We start from the raw sequence: 27,119 nt of genomic DNA on the forward strand, positions 1-27,119 counted from the left end.
AGGACACAACCAGCCAGGGCAGGACGGAACCAGTCTGAACATAGCCGATGAGCACCCCAGATGTAAAAAATTAACTGAAATAATGATAATAAAACCCTTGAAGGAGGGAAACTTGGTGTATTTCCTTCATTACTGCCCTCCTGGTAGTTAACTTTTAGTAATGCCTCAAATATTTCTACCTTAGCTGCTAATGGTATCCAGATGCTGAAAACTTTTTCTCTACAGGCATCATGGGATAAAATAAATCCTTAGTCACTTCTGGTTTTGTCTGATTTTGTGGTGATTGGCATGGATGTAATATAGTATTTCTCAAACGTTGTCAGGATGAGGACCATTTAATAAACACACACAGATCACCGAACTTTAAATTGGCCCTGTTATAAATCTTTGTAATTCAACCTGAAATGAAAATATTAGTCTCTGACCTCACTTATTGTCGTCTTTGTTCATTATAATGAGAAGGTTGGTGCTGTTTTGTAAATGTAACTGGCCACAACAAAACTATGAACAAGTCTAATTAGGGCATTTTGAGTTATTTACAGCTTTTGAAAGTTTGGATTCTAAGATTTGCAATGACAGAAATTGAAAAAGAAATTGGTCTGACAGGCCTACTGGAAGTTGTCCCCTTCAAAATAAAAGCATCAAACCTAAAACCGGAAGTTCGTCCTGTATAAAACTAAGTAAAGGCAATAAGTGCCAAAAGAACTTAATTTAGGGTTACTTACATATTTTCCTTACAAGCCTAAGTTTGAGTTAGAAAGGGCCTAAGTTTGATTAGTCAATTAAGCATTAGGATAATTGATTATTAATCGATTACATTTATACCAGCCCTGCTTTTAAGTCAAAGACAAAAAGAAAGATCTGAATTGTTATAAATTGAAATGACTTTCAAATGTAGCACAGCTGACGTTCCCACATCGTATCGATGAGCAGCTGCTTTAAAAGCAAACGGTGGTTATGCATTTGTTTTGCTCCTGACGCCCCCCTTCTACCCCACCTGTTTACCCCACAGGCCAAACCAGAGAGCACCAGAAAACAGCAGAGCATCAGCATGTTGTGTGTTTTAGGGGGAGGGGACTAAATATTAGCCCTCTTTCTTTTACACCAGTCAGAATATGAATGGGCAGACATGCGACTGGTTTTGTAATTTGTCTAATCGAGTTTTAGTGCAGAGACTCCTCTCCTTTGTGTCTCTAATCGCTGCTTCCTGTATTGTACCTATTGATACGCTTTGTGCAGATGCCTCATTGATTTTTGTTTGTGTCTGCTCCCCTTCTTGCTGATTGCTCCTTTTTCCATCAATAAACAGGATTGTTTCACTTAAGAGTGCTGTGGGAAAACTAATGGCCTGTAATGGACAGTAATGGATTGTGTTTAGTGTCCCTTTCATCTTTTAGAAAATTACCCTCCCAAAGCTAAACATGCTGGTGCGAACGAACATGCCTGAGCCGTAAAAAGGAGAACATCGACGAGAACGGCTCCTGTTGTCATTCGGTTCTCCGTAAACAAACTCTTTCTCATTTGTTGTTGTGTCTGTTGTTTTGTTTTTTTGTGGGAGCCTGGCCAGTTCTTGTCTTTCAACATAGCTTTTTAATTAAATGTAGTAATGTGCATGACCAACTGGCTGGGCTGTTGTGGTGAAGCAGCTTCATACTTGGTTCAGATGAGAAAATTCAGTTTGCAGTTTAAGTTGGAGATGTTTCTTTTTGAGGAAGGAGGGTTTGTACACAGTTCTTAGAAAAACTTCCTCTTTAACACACCAACTGATTGCAGTATTTTGTACAGTCTGGATTGGGGGTGTCCAAAATTTAAGTAACAAAATTGTTGTTAAAAGTACTCATGGTCCAAGAAAAAAAATTAATTAAGCAATTAAGGATGGACTGATTTATCAGCTTGCCAATTTATCTGTGCCGATTTCCTGAAGTGATTGGGCGATACTGTCTGGTTGTCATTATTAATTTCAGAAGTTTAAATCATGAAATCCATGGAAAATACGGGAGAATTAAATAGTTTTCATCCAGAGAAAATCGCCTAAATATCTGCACTCAAATTGCTTCATCTCTCAGAAATCACGTCGATTGTGGCTCCGTCTCCAGTTGGGGAATCTCCCAAAGTAATTTTTGGGGTTTTAGTGGTTTGGTTGCTGGTGTCGTCGTCCCGAACATGCAGGCAATGTGCTGAATCATGTCCAGCATTCCTGTGGCCAGAACAGTGTCCAGTCAGCTCAGGGAACATTACTCGCACTGCACAGAACCAAATGAATGACTCTGCTTTTGCTCAAAGGGATTTCTTACTGAGGCTTTCTTTCTTTCTTCATTCAGAAGTGACCTACATAAAGGAATCGGCACATTTAGGAGATTTGTAGCACTTAACTGGACATAATGTTTAAATCAGCCGTATTCGGCCATATTTTTGGGTAACCAACATTAATGAGCAATGCCTTAGCTTTCTGTGGGTTAGCTTCTGCCCAGTGTTGCTTGTATTACTCTGTTCTCGTGCTCCAGTTCTCCCTGCAGTAACTAAAAATATATTCCCAGCTTACCGCAACACTCCGCCTGATTCGCATGTCTTCAGACCAGAGGACAGCGTCTTATAAACACCCAGAATATGGGTAGTTATTAGCAGAATATGTCTGAGAAATCCTCTCTGTTGACATAGAAACAGTAATTTAATGTAAACCTTGTGGTTCTTTCAGCAGTGCTGTACTGCCCCCTGGTTAGAACACTGGTTAGAACACTGTGGCCTGCTTACTTTGGCTCATCTCTGGATATTATTTGGTGCTTTTAAATGTTTTTTTAAACCTAAAATTTGCATATTGTTTTGTTTATCATAACAAATGGAGGGTGTTTGTAGCATCAAAGCTGGCGAAACGGTCTGTTTTGTAAAGTAAAAGTAATTTTTTTCACATGTAATCTTGATTTGGTTGGACTGTTCCTGGTTTTTAATCAGTCATGTGAGAGTTATTGAGGGCGCAGAGCAGCTGCAGGAGTCTTGCGTCACGTACCTGCTGGTGGGATTTGTTGCAGAACGAGCGAATCAAACGACCAACAAGAGCCCAACTAAATGGTAGAAATGTTTCTCACAATGAATCTCAAATGGAGACGGAAAGGAAAAGTAAAATGTGGAAAATAATGCACCGTCCTAGGAGAGGAATGATGCCACCAGCTGCAGATTGAAGTTTATGATTTCAAATCCTCTTTAAATTTTAGGCGAGCAGATGCACAATAAGATGTGATGGGTAATGAGATCACACACAGCAACACTGAGCCACATTACACTGTTTAAATATACACACATTCTTGTGCAAAGCTGCATTTTGTTAAGGGGTTAACACTTCATTCATCTCAGTAGAAACTACGTGAAGAAATGGCTCACTACACCGCCATCTAGTGGTCTAAACCCAGAACTGCAATCTGGAGAATTATACTATAGACAAAGTAATGGACTTTATTTTTGTTTTTAGAGTACGATGCAGCGTCAAGGCCATACTAAGACAAAATGTAAAAATATTATGAGAATAAACTCATAGAATTACAAGAATGAAGTCAAAATAATGACAAAGTCTTAATAATATGAGAATAAAGTTACTATAAATAAAGTTTTAATATCATGACTCTGTTCTCATAAGATTTCAGGAAGTTTAACAAAAAAATATTCCAGTGTCAAAAGCTTTGGGCTTATTTTACTCTATTTGCATTTTTAGTTTAAATCTTATTTTTAATCAGTACCAAGATGTATTGCTTTAATGAAGTCATCCGCAGTTTGAAACTGCTTCTCTTTAGGTTCCTATAACCTGGATGTTTTTTCTTTCTCATCGTTTGTGAAGATTCATGTGCGGTTTTCTCTGTTAAAGTCTTGCGCTTTTACATTTTTTTTTTTTAGTTTGCGATTTAGGGCCTAAAAATATACTACTTCAGCATTTTATTTTGTATCTCTTGTTTACTGAATTCCATTTTAGTAGCATTTGCTTCTGAAAAAATTTAAAAAAAGAAACATTTTCACAATAGAACAATACAGTTATCCAGAAGAATGTATTCTTGTTGTCCTTCTGACTTGTTTTTATAAAGATTAAATTGTAACGTTTGGGCTGATAGTTCTCTAAACTCTGTTTTCTGACATATGCAACATCGTGTTGTGGTCTGTAAGCACTAATGATCGCAGACTAATCTGCATTCTTGGATTTGTTGCGGAGGTTGTTTTAATGCATGAAAACTCGACTCAACATGACTAACTTGTTCTCTTTAAAACAACGATATATTTACTATTCTTGGTCACGTTTTAATGCTGCTTTAAGTGGGTATTGAGTTTAATGGCAGTTCACCAGTATGAAACAAAGTGGCTGCAGTAAAAGTTATTTAACTCCTGCTTTTCTCACCGTTTAGAAATCACAAAAAGTACATTCTTTTAGAGGTTGAACAGAAATGATGTGTAAAATTGTAGTTGGCCAGAAGATGGCGCAGTGCACTAGGCTTGGTCCTTCTCCCCTTCAGGTTTTTATAATTTTTTCCTTCCAGTTTGAAGTAGATTTAGCGTCAGTTTTGTGTTGACTGCATCACCATGGCAACATGCATCAGTGTGTTAATATGTTTGTTACTAAGCCATACCCGTGATGGCCCTGTTTTCTCCCAGATATAGTCCTGCTGACATGGATCTGTGGCTAATCTGCTCACTGCTCTGTCTTCACCTGTAATCTGACATGGATTCAGGAAACTGGGCCAAGCATCTTTCCCTTAATGGTTTCACATATTGATTTGGTGAACCTTCCCTGACCTCAAACGGCTAATGGAAATGCAAATGAGACAATAAATCAAAGATAATCAAAGGTATTGCAAGCAGAAAATCAGTAGGGAGTTGATTTTTTTTTTTCTTTTCGGAAGATGTTTTTGTCACTCATGTTATCCAAGTTTTTTTTTGTTTTTTTTTTTTTTTCAAAAAAAATTAAGGCAGGGATGGCCTCCTGTAGCAGTCTATATAACTGCACAACTGAAGAAGCCTCTGTTCATTTTATAAAAAAAAAATTAACACAGTGGAAATGAAAACATGATCAATGGCTCAAACTTCCTCCTTCCTTCTCTGCTCTTTGCTCTGGCTCTGCTTCCTTTGAGGCTGCATTAAGATGAAGTCATACCACAAACATCCTGTGACTTTGAAAATAATTGGATCAATTAGCTGTGTAAATGTAAACATTAAGGCAAATTTCATTATAATGTTAGTTTTGGTAAAAAAAAATTACTTGTTAAATTTATTTTTGTGCAGATAAAGATAAATTCACAATAATATCATTTTTATGTTTTTGTAATGGTAAGAAAAAGCTACTTTTGGCCCCTGAGGACTTCCAACTTGGGAATTTTGGTCCTCAGTGAAAAAGTTTGAATTGAAGCCAATAATCAATACCAAAAGGTTTTAGTTGACATATTTATTGAAAATGTGTCGGTCTTAGCTTAACTTGATGGTATTTGTAAGTACAAATCTTTGTCATATTTTTATGGTTTTCATTTTCATTGGGAAAAAAATAAGTACAAATTAAACATGATTGTAAAATTTGTTTTAAGTTGATCCTGATTTTCAAGATATCAGTTGCATAATGGAGAAAATACTCCAATATTGTATATTTCTCCTGAAAATGTAGCTAAAAAAAACATATTTTTGATCCACTTATCTGCGACAGACTGGCGCAGATAAGTGGACCCCGCCTCTCGCCCAGAAAGTTAGCTGGAGAGGCACCAGCACCTCCCGACCCCAGTAAGGGACAAGGGTGTAAAGAAGATGGATGGATAGATGGATGGATGATCCACTTATATTAGATGCAGAGCTGTTAAACGAAAAGCAGAGCAACTGCCAGGATTTGATTATTGATTTAGTAACGAGATGTGGCCCTCCGCTGTCTCCCTGGAGGCCCTCTTGTCGTCTTTTATTGCTGCCGTTAGCATTATTTCTGCCATGCACTGACTGAGCTGGAACGTCTTTGTCTTCTAATCCTGTTAATGCCAAGTTTCACCTCACATTATTTAAACCTAATGCTCACACACTCATCAAAACCTCTGCAACTGGAGTTTTCCCCCATTGGTCTTCTGAAACAGGTGGCGGCCATTTTCTCTGGCTCCTCAAACGATGCAGGATAAATGTAAGGAGACTAAGATGCAGGATAGATGACAAACATGTTCATTTTCTCAGGGCGTTTGCAAGTCTCAAAATATAATAAATTCTTTATAAAATTAAGGCCTTGAAATGTCTTAGTTTCATTTTTAAAAAGTTAAGTTGTCCTTAAATATGTTATGTCACAGGTTTTAAATTTTGTGGTGGCAGGACTATTTAATCTTGCATTATGTAGCCTTTTTTCCCCTCAGTCAAGTTTATTTGTATAGCACATTTCAGCAACAATTCAATGTGCTTTGCATCATAAAAACACAGTCATAGAACAACCATACAGTCAACAATTGAGAAAACCAGAAGCAAATATTGCATTTTTATAAGTGCCATCATCATTACACATAAAATATGTTGGTCAGTGTCTCATTTAAAATATGAGACACTGACCAGCAATGTCTCATTGTTGGACCCATTTATTATGAGTCCAACAATGGTTTCAAAAGCAACTCTACACAGGTGGGTTTTTAGTCTAGATGTAAGGGAACTCAGTGTTTCAGCTGTTTGGCAGTTTTCTGATTTGTGGTGCTTATAAGCTGAATGCTGCTTTGGAGCGTCTTTGTCTGGTAACTAGCTGCTAATGAACCCTTGCTAACTGGAATGATATATTAAAAGCCATTGGTTGTGAGGTAGGAAAAAAATGAGCTAGCTTAAAAAAAAGTTGGGTAGCCGAAAGGGAAAGCTAGCCGGTTCAAACACACATTTTTTGCCAGTTAACTGGTCGACGTTCATCTTCACCATTGGATCAGTTCTGTTGCTTACATTGCTAGGTTCATTCTGCTCATAAAAGCTGGCAGGACGGGAGTCGAGATTGATTGTTTTGTACATTTGTGTTGAAATACAGGTCTTGAATTTCATTCATAATGGTCTTAAAGTCTTAAGCCTGCAGAAACACTAATTTCTACATGTTTATAAAGTTTTATTGAGACTGTAATGTTGAGGCGATGAATCAGGGCCTTTCACACCTGTCTGTGTAAGTCGGTGAGGATTTGCTGCCGTCAGCCCAAATGCTTCAAAAGCACTCCTCTCTCCTACATATGGAGGCCAGATTGGCCACTCATCATTCCTCCCTGCCTCTCTGACTCTGTGTGAGTAGCTCTGTGGAAATCTCCACAGTCAGGGTGTGACTATGGGGAAACCACAGCCAGCACTTGCTGGTAACGTCTGTGCTCTCCTTTATTAAACTACAGCTCAGCCAAAAGCCTCTCCGGCTCAATGGGCCTTCTTTTATTCATGGCTCTGACACGTCAGGTCCCCTTTTATCAATGTTATAGAGCCCACTTCTTTCTGGAAACACAGCAAAACGGCCTCCTTCAAAGACATGGCAGTGACCCACATTCAGCACTTTATCATCTAAGTAATGGTAGATTCTGAATTCAGAGCTGCAGTTACAAAGGTATGCAACCAGTACCAATATGAGCCACTGGCTTAACTTCTTTATTACCTGGAGGTTTTGGTGAGTTTACCTAAATCTGCTTGACGTGCTTCTGCTGTTATGGTGATATTTAGGGTGTTTTCACACCTGATACTCTGGTTGACTTGGTTTGATTGGAGACCAAAGTTGCAACATTTATTAAATTTTTCAGCAGGAGCAGTTCGCGTTTACACTGCATTGTCAAACAATCCAAACTAATTGAAAAAACGGTTTCCACCCTTCGCCTTTGGTGGCGCTACACTAAGAACCACAGAAGGAAGCAATATGAAAACCTTAGAAGACATGAATGCAACTTCCTTCTAAACAAAATGTAAGCAAAAATGGAGTAGCATCAGATTTTAGTGGCTGAAGGATTTCTCTTTTGTCCCACTAGTGTTCGATTCGCTCGTTTGCTTTGGCTGTATTTACCCAGAATGCCCTGTGCTGTAGTTTGGTTGGTCTTCGGTCCACTTGGCGTTCACATATGCACTCAAACTGCACCAGAGTTCACTTTAATTGAACTATGATCAAGGTTTTTATGAGGATTTCTGCTTGTTTCAAGGCTTATAGTCCTAAAATCAGGCAAACCTGTTGTCTGCTTTGATCTTCATTTTATAGGATTCTGGTGGAAAATTGGATTTTATTTCTGCATTAATCTGACCAGATTAATATGATACAACGATATGATTAAACAATATGAGAGAAAAAGAGGAGTAAAGGGAAACACATATTTTATAAGATAATCTATAATGTCTGATGTGGAGAACTTAAAAATATTCCTTCTCCTTCAACAATTAAATGTTCTCACTTTACAACCCCAGTATTGAGAATTTGACCAAAGCAATTCATAATTTTAAAATTGAATGAAATGAGGGGAAAAGTTTTGGAGAAGTTTTAAAGTGGGGTTGGCTGAAAAACTCAAGCTTTGACCATCTCTGTGTCGTTTGATCCGGTATTGAGAAGCAGAGAGAGTCCAGAAAAGGAGCAGCTTGCTTCTGTTTTTCTTGTTCAGAGTTGATTGAGATACATGGAGCTAAAACTGAGAAACCCTCTTAGAAGCAGCAGAAGATAAGACCTGGGTGGAGGAAAACAGCCAGAACTACACTGACATTCTTTAGAAAGCATATTCACATATTAAAATGGCCCAGTCAAAGTCCAGACATGAATCAATGCTCTCAGAAACTCTACATCCATCCAGACTGGCAGAACTTGAGCTGTTTTGCTAAGGAAAATGGGCGAATATGTGCAAATCAGCCTAAAAACTTGCAGCTTTAACTGTGAAATGTGGACTTACTCTGGCACAGATAAATGCATTTGCATGCCACACTTTTCAGATTTATTTTAAGTTTCAAAAACAGTATTGTTTTCCTTCGAATCTATTCTCATTGATTTGACATCCTAGAATGAAATTGTTCTTTCCCATGTTGCTCAGAAATGGATGTTATTCTTGAAACTGTGTCGTTCTGAGATCTGGATGTCAAACTCAACCAGGAGAACAAAACAAGTGTTTTTTTCAGTAAGGGGGTGCTTGGTGAATATTTTTTTCAGGTGGGTGGAGTTTAGTTTCTGGTGTTCGAAAGTGTTAAAGTCGCGTCATGTGACCATCGGACTTTTCCCAGGAGCGCTGCTCTTTCCTGATCCACTCCCGTACATGATGTCTGTTGGGACAAGGAAAATCCCGCCGCGCTCCGGTCTGTTGGTTCTTTGTCTGCCTGACGCTAAGCCAGCAGAAGCCCTCTGAGTGCATGTTGTGTTTTCTGCTAGCTGAGGCATGAAGGCGTCTCGCAGAGACCTTTTGACATACGAGTGAAAATGCTTTCATTCAGTGGAGCGTTTCCACAGTTTGGAAAATGCTCGACAGTCAAACTGCACTGTTTGGTAATAAAGTTCAATCTAACGTTTGATTAAAAGCTGAAATTTGGAAACATTTACAGTTTTCCTAGCTGTTTGAAATTAAGTAAGACTAAACTTCTCTTGTTTTACGTCAGTCAGAATCACCAGAATTATTTATATTTGCTAAAGTTTAAGCATTTTGTTTGAACAGGAAGGGAGTTTATCTGAACATGATTGGTTTGGATTTTTTAATACAACATCAAATACCATAAAAGAATCAAATAAGTAATATTTAAATTTTTCAGAGCACTTATGTCCATTAAAAATAAGTTTTAAGTTAATTAAGCACTATTTTTCTGTATCAGATATCGGTTTAGTGGAATATAGTGGATGAGTGCATCCCTAATTTTACTGAGAGGGTAAAGGGAAACACCAGAAATCATTTTTAAACTAAACTGTGTTGCTCTGGGCCTTCCAGTCCTGCAGAGTCAGAGCAGGGAGATCACTGGCCCAAACGGTAATCTGGGTTGAAGGTTTACGTAACTCCTCGCGTCACATGACCACGCGTCACCTCCTGCACAGCAGCATCACTTCATTCACTCCACTCAGCAGCCACAGATGAGAGGCATGTTTACCGAATCATCAGAATCGCTCGTTTGAATCAGGAAGCGGCTCCGCCGGCCGATGCGTACGCCGCCGTGACCCGGTTCTCCGGCCGAACTGAGCTGCTAGAGGGGTTCGCTTGTTTCCGTGGAGGGGATCCAAATGTTCCCGCTGCGAGACGTTTCAATGAGGGTGCAGGGAATCCGGCTGCAGGGCCATGACGAGATGGCAGTGAAGCTTTTGTGCTGGGAGCTGGAGCAGCACCTCAAGAGGTAAAGGAGAGGCAGGTCAGGGGTCAGATGCTGCAGTAGCTGCAGCAGCTGGTTTTATGATATCCTCTCTTCAGCCTTTAAAGGTTCAGTCAATGCTGGATTCTCTGAACTTTGAATCTCATGTAAATAAACCGGGTAGGGATGAGTAAAACAAATCCTTAATGCGTCTTTTTGGCATAATCAATTCCTTTCTAGCCCCGGGTGACGACCAGATTTTACTTTTTGTTTCTGTTCATTTTAAACAGTGTTGAACTCTTTTTCCTTCTTTTGCTTCCATGCTCCTGTTTCTTATCTCAATTTTATAAAACACAACTACAGATAAGATAAACTATCTCCAAGACTGATGTGATGTTAAACTGAGATAAACCTTATAAAAAACTAATTTTCCTCCTTGATGTAGCTGAAATAACCTGACACAATAAACCCAAATAAAGAAATAACATCACTGCAACTAATAGAATAATGTATCGATTATTAACCTCTTAAGCTTTTTTATTATACAATATCGAAAATACCTCAAAAGAAGCAAATAATAAATATTTTCCTTTCTTAAAATAATAGAAAAGCCCAGAATCCTATATCGCTTTTCTCTAGTGAACCAAGTTAAGCTAAACCTGCCATTTGAGGAGTTTTGGTTAAAACATATTTACAGATAAAGGTGTTGTATGTACATTTTGCATTTCTAATACAATTTTGTAAAGTTTTGGCTCAATAATTATTCTGAATATGTTTTTTTTCATGATAAATTCTAATTAAAAAAAAAAATCCAAAACTGTTCATTCAATGAAAGCATCAGTAAATGGCAATGATTTTAAAGTTTGGTAAAATGCAGTTGCTGCGTGGAGTTTAGTGATACGAAAACTTTTTTATTTTAATGGTGTCCTAAAGAATCGTTTTAGAAAAGATAAATGTTTTTCAAGAGCAGTATTTGTGTTTGTGTGACTATAATTGCTGTGACAAAAGGTCACATCCACCCTAAAAAAGAAGTGATACATAGTTCATCATTTTTATCATTATCACAAAATATAGTGATAAAACTTAAAGTCCATATCTCCCTGTCTAAGTGATGTAGTTTACTTTGTTGCTGCCAGTAAAACGTCATTATCCTGTGATTTAGAGCTGCAGAATATCAGTGGGCAAATCGCAATGGTGTGTGCAAATTGGATGCAATATTTGTCAGGATTTAATTTTTCATGTGTGACCAGTAACATCTTCAACAAGTTTAAAACACCAGTTCAAACCCACAGAGTGGATTTTATTAGCGATAAGGAATGATGGAAGAGTTGTGTAATTTTCCTAAACTCAAACTCAGCTATTTCAGAGTTGAAAGAATGTTCAACGATCTGAACAAACGTGTTTTGAAAGACATCCAATCTTAGGATCTATTCTTGGAGTCGACTCGTTTAAGAGCTTCAGGTGTGCAGGCTATTTGGGTGTGGATAAGTGGCTAAACCGCCTTCCAGTCAAAGACCAAACCGGAAGAGATCATGGCGGCTTAGCGTTCCTTATTTAAGCGTCTGGGCTCCTGGTACAGAGAGTCCTGAGGTGTTTGAGGATCAGAAGAAAGCAGAGGATCTCTTTGAAGCCGACTTTATAGCGGCACAGCATAAATCAGCCTGAGACTCGCTTTTTAAAGGAAATGCCCTGAAGTTTCTTTTTCTACCACCACACCCTGTCAGTCCCTCCAGGATATTGCAATGTTGTTTTTCTGAGATTGTTGCAGCCTACAATTACTGCTTTTGTGGCATATTTTTCAAAAGGTTGTGATCAAAGTTTACGTTTTTTTAAGCTTAAATGTGGCATTACAAAAATGTTCAAGATTTACCCCAGAAAACTTCCTAAGCCCAGTGGTTGGACACCAGGCCAGTCATTCATCCTGCGACCCGTCGTGTTTTTGAGTTAAATGTTTAAGGTTGAGAGGAAATTTGAAAATATCAATTCATAATTATGTGTTATTGGAAGATTAATACCTGAACACCAACTATAAAGTCTTAAAAAATGCAAACATTTTAAAAAGACTTAAAAAAAAAAAGTAATATTAGCCTGGTGGGGGCACAAGAAAAGCCTGGTGGCCCACCAGACTTATAATACACGGGGGAAACCCTGATGTTGAAATTGCTGCATATAAACTCTCCAAACATGATTTTAATAGGAAATATTTAAAGTACAAATAACATTTTCAAGTACCTTCTTAAAACTGCAGCAACATGTTTAAAGTTTTTGTTTGTAGACATTGCAGAGAAATTAAACACATATTTTAAACTTTTTGAGCAGCATCCTCAATCTTCCTGCAAGTTTAATATTTAACGAACTGTTTTGGGGTTTTTTTAAGTATAAAAAGAATAGTTTTTGTTTTTCTGGCAGATTCGACAGCAGTACTACTTGTGACCTTTACAGTGACCTCTGTGGGAAATTTACCGTGAATTGCGTGATTATGAATATTATCAAATATAAGCGGTTTTAAGGGTGAATGTGGGAGCGTGAATGTGTTTTTGTTGTGGAGTGAAATTCCAAGGTCAAAATTTTAGCTGATAAATTATTTTTCACCAAAATCCTCCCATCTGTGAAGCTGTGAGTTCACTTTTAGGGTGTGTTGTTTGAGTCAGTTTGACCACATTGAATCCTCCTTAAAGAAAAATATTCCTCCTGGAGAATTAAGGATAGCATGGTATTTGAGTTTCCCATCAATTTTTTAATGTTTCCTTATATTTTATGTAAATATTTATAATTGTTTTTAACCATTAAAGTGTAAAGCATCATATGAAGTACCATAAATGGCCACACGGGGGCAGTGGTTGTATACTGCACATCATCCATTTCTTCTTCCTCTTTGTAAAGCTGTTATTTTCCAATTTTACTGTTGTGTGAAACAAGATTTCAAATCTGTTCACGTATGTTCTTAAGCTGTACAAAACAATCTTCCTTTATACGTAGTAATAAAGTGTCCAAAATCTTCCTAAACAAAAGAGGGACAATTCAGGATGTTAATGTAAAGTATTTGAAAGGTTATAAATTCATATTTTATCTCTGGTACATAACATAATCCAGATTTGTTGGTTCTGGAGGATAAAGCTAATGGTTTATAAAGTTTATGCTAATTATATTCTTTTGACCCCTAAACAATCTGCATGTTTGCATAATTTAAACAATAACCTGCAATAGAGCAGTAAAGTTGTATGAGATGTAGAAATATTACTACTCTAGCACTAAATGTTTATTAGAAATATTTGAATACTGTAAAGGTCTGGTTTTGGTCTCGGCATTTGGTCAAGCTAATCTGTGTTTGTACTAAATTCATTTACAGCTGATAGACTCCGTTTTAAAGCTACTAACCTTTTGGTCCAAGTACTCGGTGACATTAGTGGTTTGCTCCTTATAAAAGTGTCATGGGCAATTATTTCATTTCATTTCATTCTGAATCTCTATAAAATTAACACAAAATTTGCTCCACAACAACAAAAAGAGGGATCTTGAGTGTGTGCATTTTTCGTTTACCCTTAAGATATTTTTGTCCATTTTTGACAATTTCCTGTATTTCTGAATTCTTTGCTAATCATGTATAACTTGAATCCTTTGGAATTTGTACAAATATTTAAGTCTGTAATGATTCCTCAACTGATTTGAGAACCTGATTATTGAAATTCCTTGAGGCAAATTATCTGCCTCGAAGCTTCATTAAAATATATTTTACTATTTAGTGATTATTTGTGTTGCACAACACTCTGACTTCCACCTACGAGTTGTTTGCGAAAGCTAAGTGCTAGCAGCATAGCGTCCGGTTTTCAAGTTCAGATTTCATTGAGTTATGATAATGTCCAGGTTTTTATAGTTTTTTGGGAGGACAAATAAGCATTCCTAAATTGACTGGTGCGATTCCTGGAGTGTGGCCGCCCTTCGCCTCCTGGAGCTGCTGCCTGGTTCATAGCGAACCCGGCGGCGAAGTGCGCAGCGGGTGTATTTATACAGGTGGAGCGAATAACATGGTGGGCTGCTGTAGCTGAAACCCAGTGTAGCTTTTACAGAAGAACCAGAAAATAAATTTCCTACTGTCCCGGCTGTAACAAATGGGTTCAGCTGTATTTTTTTTTTTTCTGTTGTTACAAAGGAGCCAAATCCCATTGCTAACATGGACACAAAAGCTATAAATGGCTGGAGAGTTCACATATTAAAGTGAGAGTTCATCTATTAAAGTGGTTGAAGATAAATACTAAAATATAGACATTTTTAAAAGTGTATTTGTGAACCTGCTGCTTTATTATTAAATTGAATAAAATTTCTGATTTTTGTACATATTTTGTCCATGTTAAAAAGTGAGCCATTATTGTCAGGTTAATTTTCTAAACTACAGCGAAGTAAATGTTAGGGATGCACAAATATGAAAATTTGGGCCAATGTTGATATCCGATAATACTACTCCTGTTATGGCAGTATAAATAAAGTTTTTTTTTAGTTGATTAATTGTCAGAATAATCGTTTACAACAGCCCTAGTCGTATGCGTGTTATGAATTTGCTGGACTATAAATTGTCCCAGTAATTATTGTAATTAGTAAAATACTGTTTTAGTGAATAGGGGGCCAAAATGGCTTCCAGCCCAGGGCTCCATACGTTTGTAAATCCGGCCCTGCTAACAGAGCTTCGTTTTACAAATCCTAAACTATGGCGGCATGGAAGCACCACCGAGTCCTGACCCGTCTTCTCGGGATGACAAAGTGATAGCTGTCCTTGCAGCAGTTTTGTCCCGGTCCAGTTTCTGACCGGTGAAGGTAGTTCTTCCTCCTCGCCCTCTTCTTCCTCCTCTGCAGGAGTTTTCACGCAGAGCCGCGGTCAGTGGGCAGGTGGGGGCGTCCCCGCATGAATTATCCAAAACAGCCTCCGCCTCCACCAATCCGCAGCCAGCTCCCCGCTCTGTCGCGGGATAAATTATGCGGGATCGTGGAGATCCGCAGTCCTTTTGTGTGCCGCTGAGATGAGCTGACCTTGGACTGCAACCGTACCGCTGCGGGGCTCAGGCTGTGCGGGACTTCCAGCTTCTCTACCGGGCCGCTAGGAGTGGATGCGCCGGTCCGAGGCGGCGAGGCGGTGGCTGGACTCGGGGTTGTTTTAGTTTGTAAACAGAAAGGATGAATGCGTCGTGCTACACCGTGGCGATGGATTTAGGCGTTTGCCAGCTGAGAAATTTCTCCATCTCGTTTCTGTCGTCGCTGCTGAGCGCAGACAGCTCTCAGCTGAAGCTCGACAGCAGGTAAAAACCCCGCCAGCACAGGGCTTTATTGTGACACAGGACGGCGGGGTTTAGAGAAATTTCCAGATGCTTCCTGGTCCCGACCCACATTCTTACAGCGGAGGAGAAGAGCAGCGCGTCTCCCGTCTTTTCATTCCTCACTGCAGCGCGGCGCGGCTGGAAATGTATTTATTTCTCTTTTTTCTCTTTTTTCTTGCAGCTCGTCCGGAGCCAGCGTGGTGGCCATCGACAACAAGATTGAACAAGCAATGGTGAGTTTTCCTTCTTAATCTCACGTCTGTTCTACTACGTAAAATTAAATTCAATCTTCTGTTACAAACGATAACTAAATCCAGTTGTAATTTCAACAACAACGAAAAAGAAAAGATTTATTCTTATTCCATCTCAGTGTTTTAATGTAGCGTCATCTCATTATTGTTTTTAATTAATTAAATTTAAGATAATCATTTTAAAATGCTCTGTAAAGCGAAATTGCGGTTTGCTTTCTGTTTCACCATCTCCGTTGTCAGGGCTGTTGCTAGGCAAACTGGAAGACTCTCACGCCTTGGTATAAATATCTCGCTTTCTGATTGGCTGAAGGCGCCGACATGTGGGCGGGGTTAGAGTTGGCAGCCAAGGAATATTCTTCCTCATCTGCGCCCGTTTTTCTCAGATTTTTTTTTTATGGATTATGTCAAATAAAGAACAAAGGACCAGACATTCACATCTTTTTCAACTTATTAGTGAAATTTTAAAAAAAAATTTAAAATGTATTTTTTAGATTGACAAAGCTAAACATAATTTAAAAAAAAAAACTATATGAAGTTAAGTTAATATAAATGTACAAAATGTGAATATGAATATTTTACTAGACAAAAATTAATGTTTAAAGGCTTATTTTTTTATATTAATCGTATTCACATCTACATCCAGTCCAGTTCATTCCAGTTTTTGCTTCTCTGGTTTGATATACATTTTGTTTTGTTTTGGCACATTAACCATTTTAGAATCAGGTCAAGAACAAAAGCTGACGCTACCAAATTATCCTCCATTAAACGCATATTAAATATGAGGTTTTAGAAATTAAGAACTGCGTTTTAAAGCATACCTGTTTAATTTACAATAATTGATTAGTTTAATGAATTTAGTTTAAAATAAAAAAAATTTCCAGTGGCATCACATTGTTCACTTATTTGCTGTTTCTGCTGCCACATCATCACCTTATATAAACATTTCTAAAGCAGGCGGATGCATGCCAGTGATGTTATGCAGGACAAAAACACACCTTGTGTTGCGTTTTCACCTTAATTCACTGAAACATGTTTGTCCAGAGCCGGCAGGATATCCGCTGTTTCAGAAACTCATTCACTGCAGAGATGACACTATTGAAGAAAAGCTCAGTTTTAGAAAACTAAGATGATGATGAAACCTTCACAACTTCCTGTAGAACAAAAACCCGTTTCTGTGGCATTAAATGATGTGTTGATATTGAAACAATATTTTGTATATCGACCACTTGAAGCCACAGTAATAGATTCTTATGTACCAGGGCCCATTTAGTGTTTTTAATTATGTTTGGTAATTTTTACTCTTAAGAAACAGTGCAGTTGTTCACTAAGTTACCAATTAATTTAGGGTTTTAACCAGTGATTAACAGCCTTTACAATCCACAGAGACTCTTACTAAACCTTCCTGATCTTTTTGAGAGGAAAAATATATTTTTCTGTTTCCACTTGAGTGAAATGAGAATTGAGTTAATTACATTCTCATGTAAATTACACCCATAGATTTATCAATTGTTTTTGTTCCTACATAAAGAGGCACAAAAAGTGTTTAGAAATAAACACAAAAGCTGCAGCTTAATGACATTAAAGACTACAAAAGGAATAGATAATATCTCTGCAGACCACACACATCCTGGACACAAACTGTTCACCTTGGTGCAGTTTGCATTTTGTACTAATTCGTCTTCTTTTACACCGTTTGTAAAAACACTTTGCATAGAAATGTTTTCAAAATTAAACACTTTTATTGTTTTGCTTTTTATTTGAGCTGCAACTAACAATTTTATGTTGATTAGTCAATTAATCAGATAAAAGGAATTTACACATTCTGCAGATTCTTTACATTTAACTACTGAAGTCTTTTTTTAATACAATATTAGACATGCAGTAAACTATGCAAGTGTATAACCAATTTCATTTTTAAATATGAACATAAACATTTTATTGCCTAAAATGCAACAACGCAGCATTCTTTTACTGAAAACTTGATCATTTGTAGCGAAGATTGAATCTGCAGCTAAAATGACTTCCAACAATTGGATCAACACATGATTAATAGGATATTTTATAATATTTGAACAAGACGAAACTAAAACTAGGCTGCTTGAAGAGTTTCTGGAAGAACATATCAACACGTTTTTTATTTTTAATATTCTTTGAACAGTTAATTACTGATTTGATTGTTAGTTCAGTAAGTGACCTACTTCTGAGTCTGTGTTCTCCAGTTTATGGTCGATTACTAAATTAGTTGATTATTTCATCCCTATTAATCTGATTAATACAGATTCCAGCCCTAATCTTCATTTCAAACTGATTTTTATAAGTTCCTGATGCATGTTTAGCTCAACATCATGAATATTCTCAAAGGGCTGGTTATTGCTGAAGGCACTAATAAATTACCCATCAACAAACTCTTGAAATATTAATAGTAACATTAAATATTCAACATCCTTTCATAATAATGTAGTTTTGCTATATACACCTCATGTGTAATTTGAGTGACTAAAATAAATATTTTAAGGTTCTTTAGAGTAGAGGGCCACATAAAAACTCCTGGTGGACCGGATTTGGCCCACAGGCCTTCAGTTTAGAACATAATATACTTTATTGATCCCCAGGGGAATTTGCTTATTTGCTGACAAGCAACCAAAGTGTTAAATATAGTAATATTAGTGAATATAAGAAACATAAAATGTTTGACACGTAATTTGGAGCAACAAAATGTTCCACTGGTTTCATCCAGTTGTTGGAATTTATTAAGTCAGACAGAAAAGTTGCTGAGGCCTCATTTTACTCAAGATATTTATTCATTTGGGAAAAACACCAGGAAACTTTCTAATCCTGAAAAACGTTGACAGGAAACATGAATAAATGGCCAGGTAATTATGTATAATTGGAAGACATTATTTCAAATACCTAAAATCGATTATCCAGCCTTAAAACAGGCAAACATAAAAAAATACAATAAAAATAAATCAGTTGTTTCATCCAAATTAAAGTGTCCACATATTTTTGACCGTTTATCCGTGTCACTTTTATTTGCTGAAGTCGTTAGCGTGCAGATCGGTAATTCGATAAAAATTTAATTAACTCGTTTAATTAAAGAGATATTGTACACAGCAATGGCTATTGGCAGTAAAGATCTCTCGTAGCAGTCTGTATTGCAGTAAATTTTAAGACGCCTCTGACTGAAGACACCAGTTTTTTTTGGGTTGTCCATAATTTTCTTGATTTTTATGAAGAATCCAACCATCTCATTGTGTTTCCAACCGTTTCACCGAGGAAACTCGCTAACCCATCTTTGGGTTAAAGAGTACACTGTACACTGACCACTAATTAGCACTGATTTATCGGCGCCAATTTCCTTTAACTTTTGGAGATCAGTAATCAGCTGATACTTGCATGTGAAGATGATCTTGTCCTCTGATCTCATCTGCCTCAGCAAACGTCTAAAATCGACCACTGACCACGTTTACCTCCCGTTAGAGAGGTTTGGTTGTTAGCCCCGCCCACCAGGTCTGTTTCCAACTCAGCCACTTTCTAGCAACAATTCAGATAAAACAGATCGGAATGGTCAGGTTTTTTAAGGATCGATAATGGGTCAGAAACTTGTGATCGGTGTCACTGACTGGGTGTGTGTCTGCAGGACCTGGTGAAGAGCCACCTGATGTACGCCGTGCGCGAGGAGGTGGAGGTCCTGAAGGAGCAGATCAAGGAGCTGATCGAGCGAAACTCGCAGCTGGAGCAGGAGAACACGCTGCTGAAGACACTGGCCAGCCCGGAGCAGATGGCCCAGTTCCAGGCCCAGGTCCAGACCGGCTCACCGCCCGCCCCGCAGACCGCCGCGCCCTCTGGACCGCCCAGCGCCGCCGGCCTGGCCCAGCCCGCCTCGCACAGCGCCGGCCCCTCGGCGTAACCCGACGACACAAACTGAGCGACCTCACACGTTTTAGCGGCCGCTGCGCCGCAGTTTGCCTTCCTCAGCTGGAGGTCGACGCTGTCAAGACGAGAATTTGCACATATTTATCTCTGAAGGATGCAGCCAGCGGGACGAGCGAGCGAGAGAGCGAGCGCAGTGGACAATCTTCCTATGCTGTGTGTGTGAGGCGGCCAGGAATCATCACACATTTGCCAAATAACCCTGGGTCATCAACAAGAATGTGCTACCATGAAGAAACAGCCAGTGACGACGTTACGCTTTCATTAAAATGAGATCACTGTGCCTGTGTCCGGCTTTGGCGCTGACGGCAGCAGCAGCAGGCGGTTCTGGTGGTTCTGGTTGTCGTTGTTTTGCTGAATGATGTAAATAAAAAGCAGTTCTTTACCGAGGCGAGATCCTGAGAGAGATGAAGAAGAAGTTCTTCTCAGTGACAGAAAAAGATTGTGAGCCATTATTATTAATATTATTGTTATCACGTCAGAGTCCCCATCTGGAATGGGGGAGGAGGGTATTTTCAACACTCGGCAGCATTGATGATGTTACTCAAACTGTGGGTTGAACAAAAACCTGGTTTCTTACGATGAAGATGATGATGATGATAAATCTATTTTCAGTATTTCCCTTTCAGGCTCGTCATTTTGCCCTCAAAGCTCACTGTTGCCGGCATGTTGCTTCTTCAGCCTCCATCGACACTTTGGGCTAAGCTGCATTTTTCTTTTCTTTTTTTTTGGTAAAAGTTCAACGGGCAGATGTACATTTCTGTATAGTGTAAGTAGGATGTAAAAAAGGAGGAAGGGGAAGGAAGAACAGATGCTATCTAGGTCACGCAGATTGGTGTGGAGGAGTCTGTGTCAGCCATCTTTAATGCTGTAATTTCTGGACTTTGGAAGGAGGGTTAGGTTATTTAACTGGCAACAACCAACAATGTTGTCCAACTCTTTTACTGCAACGTTAACTCTGACTGTACACCATTTCTCATTGCTCTTTCTGTTAAGTATTGCACCTTTTGGGGTTTAGTTTTTCTTTTCTTGACAGTGAAACCCTTTTGGATCTGAAAAAGCAAACTTAGGAAGAAAACAAAACAAAGGAACAGGCTCTGAAGATGTTATTGTTTTTCATTCTGTGTATCAGTTGTATGCTCATGTGCTGTGCATGTTTCTTCAAAGACCGGATGAGATAACAAAATACCTACAATTGCACTTGACAGCTGCACTTCACAACTTTCAATAAACCTGCTAAAGAGTAAAAACCTGGTTGCTGTCTTTCTCAGTCAACAAGACGAGTTTCATTTCATTTGTTTTCTGCTGAAAAACCTTAAAAATATCTTCTGACCTACTTGTTGAGCTTTTTATTATTCTGCAGCTCGTGCATGAAACTGGTTAACCAAACTGAATTTGAAAAAATTTTAATTCATATCTTAAGGTACAAAATATTTATTTACCTAATAAAGTTAAAAAGTAGTCATTAAGTATAAAAAAGGTAATTTGCTGAAAGAACAACACACTCAGATCATAAGCTTAGCAAAAACTACAAATAATATATAAATTAAAATGAAAAACATTTGACTGTAAATGTTCTACCCAGGACTCAATTGGCAATTTTTCCATCTGGTTCAAATAGTAATTTTACTGTCACAATATTAATGATTTTATCCTAAATTAATCTCCCGGTTAGCTCTACACCAAGTCGAGCAGAAAGCGCTGAGCTTTCCACATGTTGATAGAAACATATTTTTGTTGCTACAAATCATTAGTTTCTCAAGTTTCTCCACTTTTTTCCGTACACTTTTCACCACTTCCTCTTTGTGCCATTTCAACCGTTCAACTTTTACCATATTCAGGACATGACTGCTACCTCTTGGTATTGACATATTCAATGGTTTATAAAATATTCAGCTTTATGTCTACATCATCTTGAAATAAATGGGACATCCAATAATTTCTGAAAAATTCAGTTAAAAAGCTTTTTCGCAGTTCTCTACTTTTCAGCTTCAAACGCCATTCAAACTGTCAAACGTAATCATATCCTTCAACTACTTCTGTTTCCATCCATCGTACATGTTTACCCCTAGTGGGGTCATGATGGCTGCTGGTTCCTTTCCCCAATGGGCAAGAGGCAGGGTCACCCTGGAGAGGTCGCAGGCCAACCAGGACAAAAACAATCATTCACCCACACCTAAGGAGAATTTAGAGACCAGTCAGCCTGACAGCTTTTGGACTGTGGGAGGAAGTTGGAGAGAGCATGCAGAAAGACTCCAGGCTGGGATGTGAACCCAGGACCTTCTTGGTGCAAGGCAACAGTGCTAACAACTGCACCACCATGCAGCATGTGGAAGTATGGTTACAAGTAGGGCTCCAATGCCAAATCTCCTTCCAACCTTCCTATCAACCTTCCTCAGAACTCTGCTACCAACTCTCCTTCCCACTTTTCTACCAACTCTCCTACCATCCTTCCTTCCAACCTTCCTACCAACCCTCCTTCCCAGCTGCTATTCCTACCCCAGCAGACCTTTAGTTCTCCTTCCTTACCTGTTTCCTACCTTCAAACCACTGGAGAAATCAACCACAATATGCTGGTGCACCAATCACCATCACCTGGTTTGCTCACTTACATCCACAGTAACTAGTTACTACCCAACTCTGATTTTTCTTTTACATTAATTCTGTGTGAAAAAGCTTTGCACTAGTACTACTAGTAATAATAACAGCATTATTACATTTTATTTATAATGCCATTCATATATTGATATCTCCAAGTGCAACAAAAGGTCTAAAACCAAATAATGAAAAAATAAATATATATATAAAAAACATTAAGAAAGTTAACCAAAAATGTTGGTAAAAACAAACACCTTAAGATTTCTAGTAAATAAAATATGCAATTTTCTTCAGTACATTTCTGTCGAGATACAAGTTTAAAATTTCATTTGCATTACTCTTTAAAAAAACACCTTAAAACTGAGTTGGTGAAACCTGCAGAAACTTTGAGATCTTTAGTTTTAACCAAATTTCCACCAACAGTGACCCAGTTTTCAGAACAAACGGTGACGGCTCCAATTGCTTCACATTTATTTGAAAAACAAAAAAACTAAAAAAAAAAAACAAAAAGACAAAAATCTACATTCTTCATTCGTACAGTACAGAAGAAACTAACACAGTTATGGCACATAGTCAGCAGGATTCACCGCCAGCTCTCTCACACACACACTCACACACACACAGGAGCCAAGCGACGAATGAAAGTCGTTCTGCAGTCGGCGTGGTTTTAGACTGTCCATAGAAAAGCTGTCAGCACCACAGACTGCAACACTGGAAACGCTGATCGGGGGTCAGAGGTCGCTCTGTGGGGGATGAGGGCGTGAGTGTGCAGGCGGTGGCTAGCCGGGCTCAGTGAGGGCATGAGGAGAGGGTCAGGGGTCGCGGCCCGCCCCCTGTGTCACATCCCCATACGGATACTCTGGATGATCTGGAATATGGCTGACAGCCCAGAGACGCACAAGTCAGGACGTTTCCACGACCGACATTAGAAACTCAACGTTTGTAGAGTAACACCAAAAGAAAATGTGTCACTCTTACACTCCCACACACTAAACAAACACTACACACATCCTAAAACATTGGCTAAAGAGCTGCAGATCTGTTTTGTTCAGGCTTTGAAATTTTCCACCTTCTCCTCAATGTTGGCTATTGAAATTTTAAAGATCTATTATGCAAAATTCACATTTTGCAAATTTTTATGCTTCCATTTAGGTCTATATTGTTTCTAAAAATGCCCAAACATTTGTGGCAGTACGTTAAGGTTTTTTGGTGTCTAGAAAATGAGCCGTTACAAAAACCTCCTGATTGTTGAGTCACAATGTTAGTAAAATCTGGAGCCTCTCAGCATTAAACTGAGTGGGAGCCACCTGAACTAAATACAGACAGAGCTACAAGAGAATGGTTTTAAGTTAACAAATATTCATGTGATAGAATGGCCTAGTCAAAGTCCAGACCTGCAGCAAGAATAAAACATTGGTGCTCTTTATACATTGATTAATTCAGCTACTCTTACGATGAAGAATGGGTAAAAATGTCTTAAAATTTGCTGTTTCAACTTGTTAGTGTTGAATAGAGATGCATGCCACACTTTTCAGATTTTGTTATATTTATAAAAAGAAATTTAAACCAACACATTATTTTTTCCCTCCTGCTGGGTTTACCTGATCCACAAACAACGAATACAAAGAGGGCGAGAAGCCAGGGGCCGACGGGGTACTTCTCCTCTTGGGGTCGCTAGGGGAAACACACACACACACGCACACGCACGGACGCACACACACACACACACGCACACGGTGTAGATTAGCACAACTGACACAAAACAAATGAATGAAGCTGCAAAGTAAAAGTGAATCAGTTTGATACAAAAGATGATGATGGAGGTTAAATATTTTTGTTTTCATTTTGTTTAAGCTCTTTTGCAGCTTTAAACTAAACCACTGTTTCTGTGGTGGGAATATTTTCTGCAATTATTTAAAGTCAATTTAACAGTATTTTGGTTTCATGGTGTCACCGCTAACATGTACAGCCACATATATGACATCATCAAACTGATTCTTCTGCAAAGGAAAAGCATTTCTTTATAGTTTATTATTTAGTCCCTGTTACTTTGATTTTTACCTGTAGACTCCACAGTTTATGTTCAAACTTTTTGCCACATGTTTTACTAAAACACAAAAGTTTTATTGAAAATTTGGTTCCTGTTCAAGAAATAAAAATAACCTTGGAAACTAAATCGGCATTTTTTTCCTCTGCTTAAAAAATAAAAACTAGATTTGGATTTTGAAATATAGAGTGGTATTTAAATACGATATAATATTTTAACCATTTCAAAGTAAAATAGGCTGACAAACACTAAATGTTCAGTAAACAAATTAACAAGTTTGATATCTTACACTCCCCGTACAGCACCGTACGACACCAGAAAGAGATTAAAGTATTGTTTGAGAACCAACTATAAATTATTTTTTTCTAATATTTAATAGTATTTAGTTTGTATTATTCATTATTCAGCATTTTTATCGTGCTAACTTGGTGCTCTTGGGGGCCCCCTGGTGGTGTGGAGCCTTAAGCAGCCGCTTAACTCATATGTACCTTGGGCCGGCTCGGTCGTTGATGACTCTTTGATGCATAGAATGCTGTAAAAAAGAGTTTGTCTTTTGTTTTTACTTTTTTGACACACTTACAGGTTTCAAATCATTAAATTAATTTGATGATTTAAATATAACAACAGTATAAAGTAGTTTTTTTTGCGTTGCTAATCCGCTCTTGTTTTCAGAAACAGTGACGCTCTGCGGCTGCATCACGCTAACCCATCGTCTTGTTAGGGACTGAAAAGTGCCGACTCGGTGCAGAGTTTGCGTTTCCTTCCCACTGTGGGCTCAGAGTGCGTCGAAGGACCGGCGTCACCGTGAGGTCATGAGCTTGTTGCGTGTTTGTGGGGGAAGCTTTTAGTCAGTCAGGGATGATGTAAACAAAGCTGGAGGAAGAGAGGGAGTAGGTGGAAAACAAAAACATCTTCAGATGCCGGTTTACATGCAACTGAAAGAAACTCCAAGATGATCCATGAAATTTGTCCTTTTCCTGAGCAAATTATTTGAATAAAGTCAACTCTCGTTTCTTTATATTTTGTTTTAAAAGAGCAAGCATGAAAGGAGCAGAAGAGGAGATGAAGAGTCTGACAGATGGAACAACATGAGATCTGGACAGACGAAGACGAGGAGGATATCAAATGAGTTATTCGTCACATTTTTAACACAACAGAAGAGAAGCAGAAACTCCAAGAGTTTGTAATTTAAATAAAAAAATCTGTATTTAACCACTAAGGATAAATTTATTCATAGTAGCAACAGTTAAAAAGGTGAGAGAGACACAGAAAAATAAAAATAGTAAACAAAGGAGGGAAGAGAAAAAGATGCACAGGTAGAAGGAGGGGAGGAAGGAGGAAGGAAACAAAAAAGACATAAAAAGATAAGAAAAGGATGAAGGAACTAAGGAAAGAAGGAAAGAAAACACAATGTAGGACACAAGGAAAAAAGAAAGGAAGAAAAGAAAGAAGGAAGGCACAATGAAGAACATAAGGAAAGAAGGAAAAAGGACACAAGGAAGGAAGGAAGGAAGGAAGGAAGGAAGGAAGGAAGGAAGGAAGGAAGGAAACACAATGAAGGACACAAGGAAAGAAGGAACAATGGACGAAGAAGAAAAGTAGGAAGGGAGGAAAAAAGAAAGAAATAAAGGAAGCACAGTAAAGCATACAAGCAAGTAAGGTTGTTTTTTGTTTTTTGTTTTGTTTAGAAAAGGCTATTGCTGCTAATCAAACATTTTGTTAAAAAAAGTGTTTGATTTTAAAGGAAATTTAGGAACAGTATTGTAAGTCCAAAATTCTGATTGTTGAATCTTTACATACAATAAAATAAATTTCATATAAAATGACTTTAAATTGACACCATAGATTTCTGAGATGGGCTAAGCCCCCCAATACCTATGAGCCTAGAAGTGCCCCTGCTTTATAACAGCATATACCTGTAGCAAGCAGCATCATTGTTATAACACATTCTAAATCCATTAATAAAACAAACAAAACTCCTCATCTGCTGTAATTGACATGATTATCACCCTCCTACCGGGCTGAACGTCACCTATCTGGGCTAATATGTCATGCTGGCATCTGGCTGTCACTCTAACGGCTCACCAGCGTCTTGGCTACGTTTCCTCTCTGCGTGATGTTCTTGCTGTGTTTCTCGTTGGCCATCCGGATCCTCTGTTTGGCCACCATCTTCCAGGGAAACAACACAATCAGGGGCTTACACTCTGCTTAGCCTGTTATTTTCCTCTGATGCTGCAGGCTGACCACAGCACCGCCGCGTCAAGCTAGCGCAGCTCAGTTGCTAGGAGACCAGAAACTCGCGGGTCAACCTTCAAAATAAGAGCACAGAATGTATGTTGTTTTGTTTTGTTTTTTGTTTTAATGAGAGCGCGTCAAGAACACGAAGAAATTACTTTTCAACCGTTAAACGTTGTTAAAAATGACCTTGTATTATCATGTTATGAGGCATGCAGAGTGCTGAAAATAGGTTCAGGTAATAATCTATTAAAACTTGTTATGAGGAAGGGCATTTAAAGGAACAGTTCCGCTTTTTGTCGAGCAGCTTTTCAACGGTTAGCTTTGCACCTGGCGGGCATGAGCGCGTCGCCGCGAGCGCGCGCAATCAACAGAAATTTTACTTGTTTTAACGTGTAGTTTAATCATGAATCCATTTATTTGGCCTAACATTTACATATAAAGTTAGATTTATATTTAATGTATTTAATGTTAACGCAGGAAAGCAAATTAAAATTGTTTGTGCATACAAACTTGACCAAATTT

General features: G+C 38.3%; 2 protein-coding genes across 2 annotated transcripts in view; one reads left to right on the top strand and one right to left on the bottom strand.

Moving 5' to 3' along the window:
• Positions 1-20,964, top strand: part of LOC106931290 (TSC22 domain family protein 1-like) — a 30,882-nt gene extending 9,918 nt beyond the window's left edge. The window contains exons 2-3 of the mRNA XM_015009345.2: positions 15,712-15,763; positions 19,422-20,964. Coding sequence (XP_014864831.2) covers positions 15,712-15,763; positions 19,422-19,691 — 322 coding nt within the window. The 3' untranslated portion in view covers positions 19,692-20,964. The remainder of the gene's footprint in view (positions 1-15,711; positions 15,764-19,421) is intronic.
• Positions 20,965-22,766: 1,802 nt separating this feature from the next.
• On the bottom strand, positions 22,767-27,119 carry serp2 (stress-associated endoplasmic reticulum protein family member 2). Its single transcript, XM_015009354.2, has 3 exons — positions 26,445-27,119; positions 23,914-23,986; positions 22,767-23,191 (listed from the first exon to the last, which is right to left on the bottom strand). Exons 1-3 carry the CDS (start codon positions 26,526-26,528, stop codon positions 23,151-23,153), a joined length of 198 nt encoding a protein of 65 aa, XP_014864840.1. The 5' UTR covers positions 26,529-27,119; the 3' UTR covers positions 22,767-23,150.

Source organism: Poecilia mexicana, unplaced genomic scaffold (assembly GCF_051168715.1).
Source record: "Poecilia mexicana isolate PSO_F unplaced genomic scaffold, ASM5116871v1 scaffold_2, whole genome shotgun sequence".
Classification (NCBI taxonomy): Eukaryota; Metazoa; Chordata; class Actinopteri; order Cyprinodontiformes; family Poeciliidae; genus Poecilia; species Poecilia mexicana.

Excerpts from the sequence above, each read along its gene's own strand:
- serp2 (XM_015009354.2), bottom strand. The coding sequence starts at position 26,528 with ATGGTGGCCAAACAGAGGATCCGGATGGCCAACGAGAAACACAGCAAG. Across the intron at positions 23,987-26,444 it reads GAAACGTAGCCAAGACGCTG|CGACCCCAAGAGGAGAAGTA; the intron begins GTGAGCCGTTAG and ends TGTTTCCCCTAG. Across the intron at positions 23,192-23,913 it reads ATTCGTTGTTTGTGGATCAG|CCATATTCCAGATCATCCAG; the intron begins GTAAACCCAGCA and ends CTGGGCTGTCAG.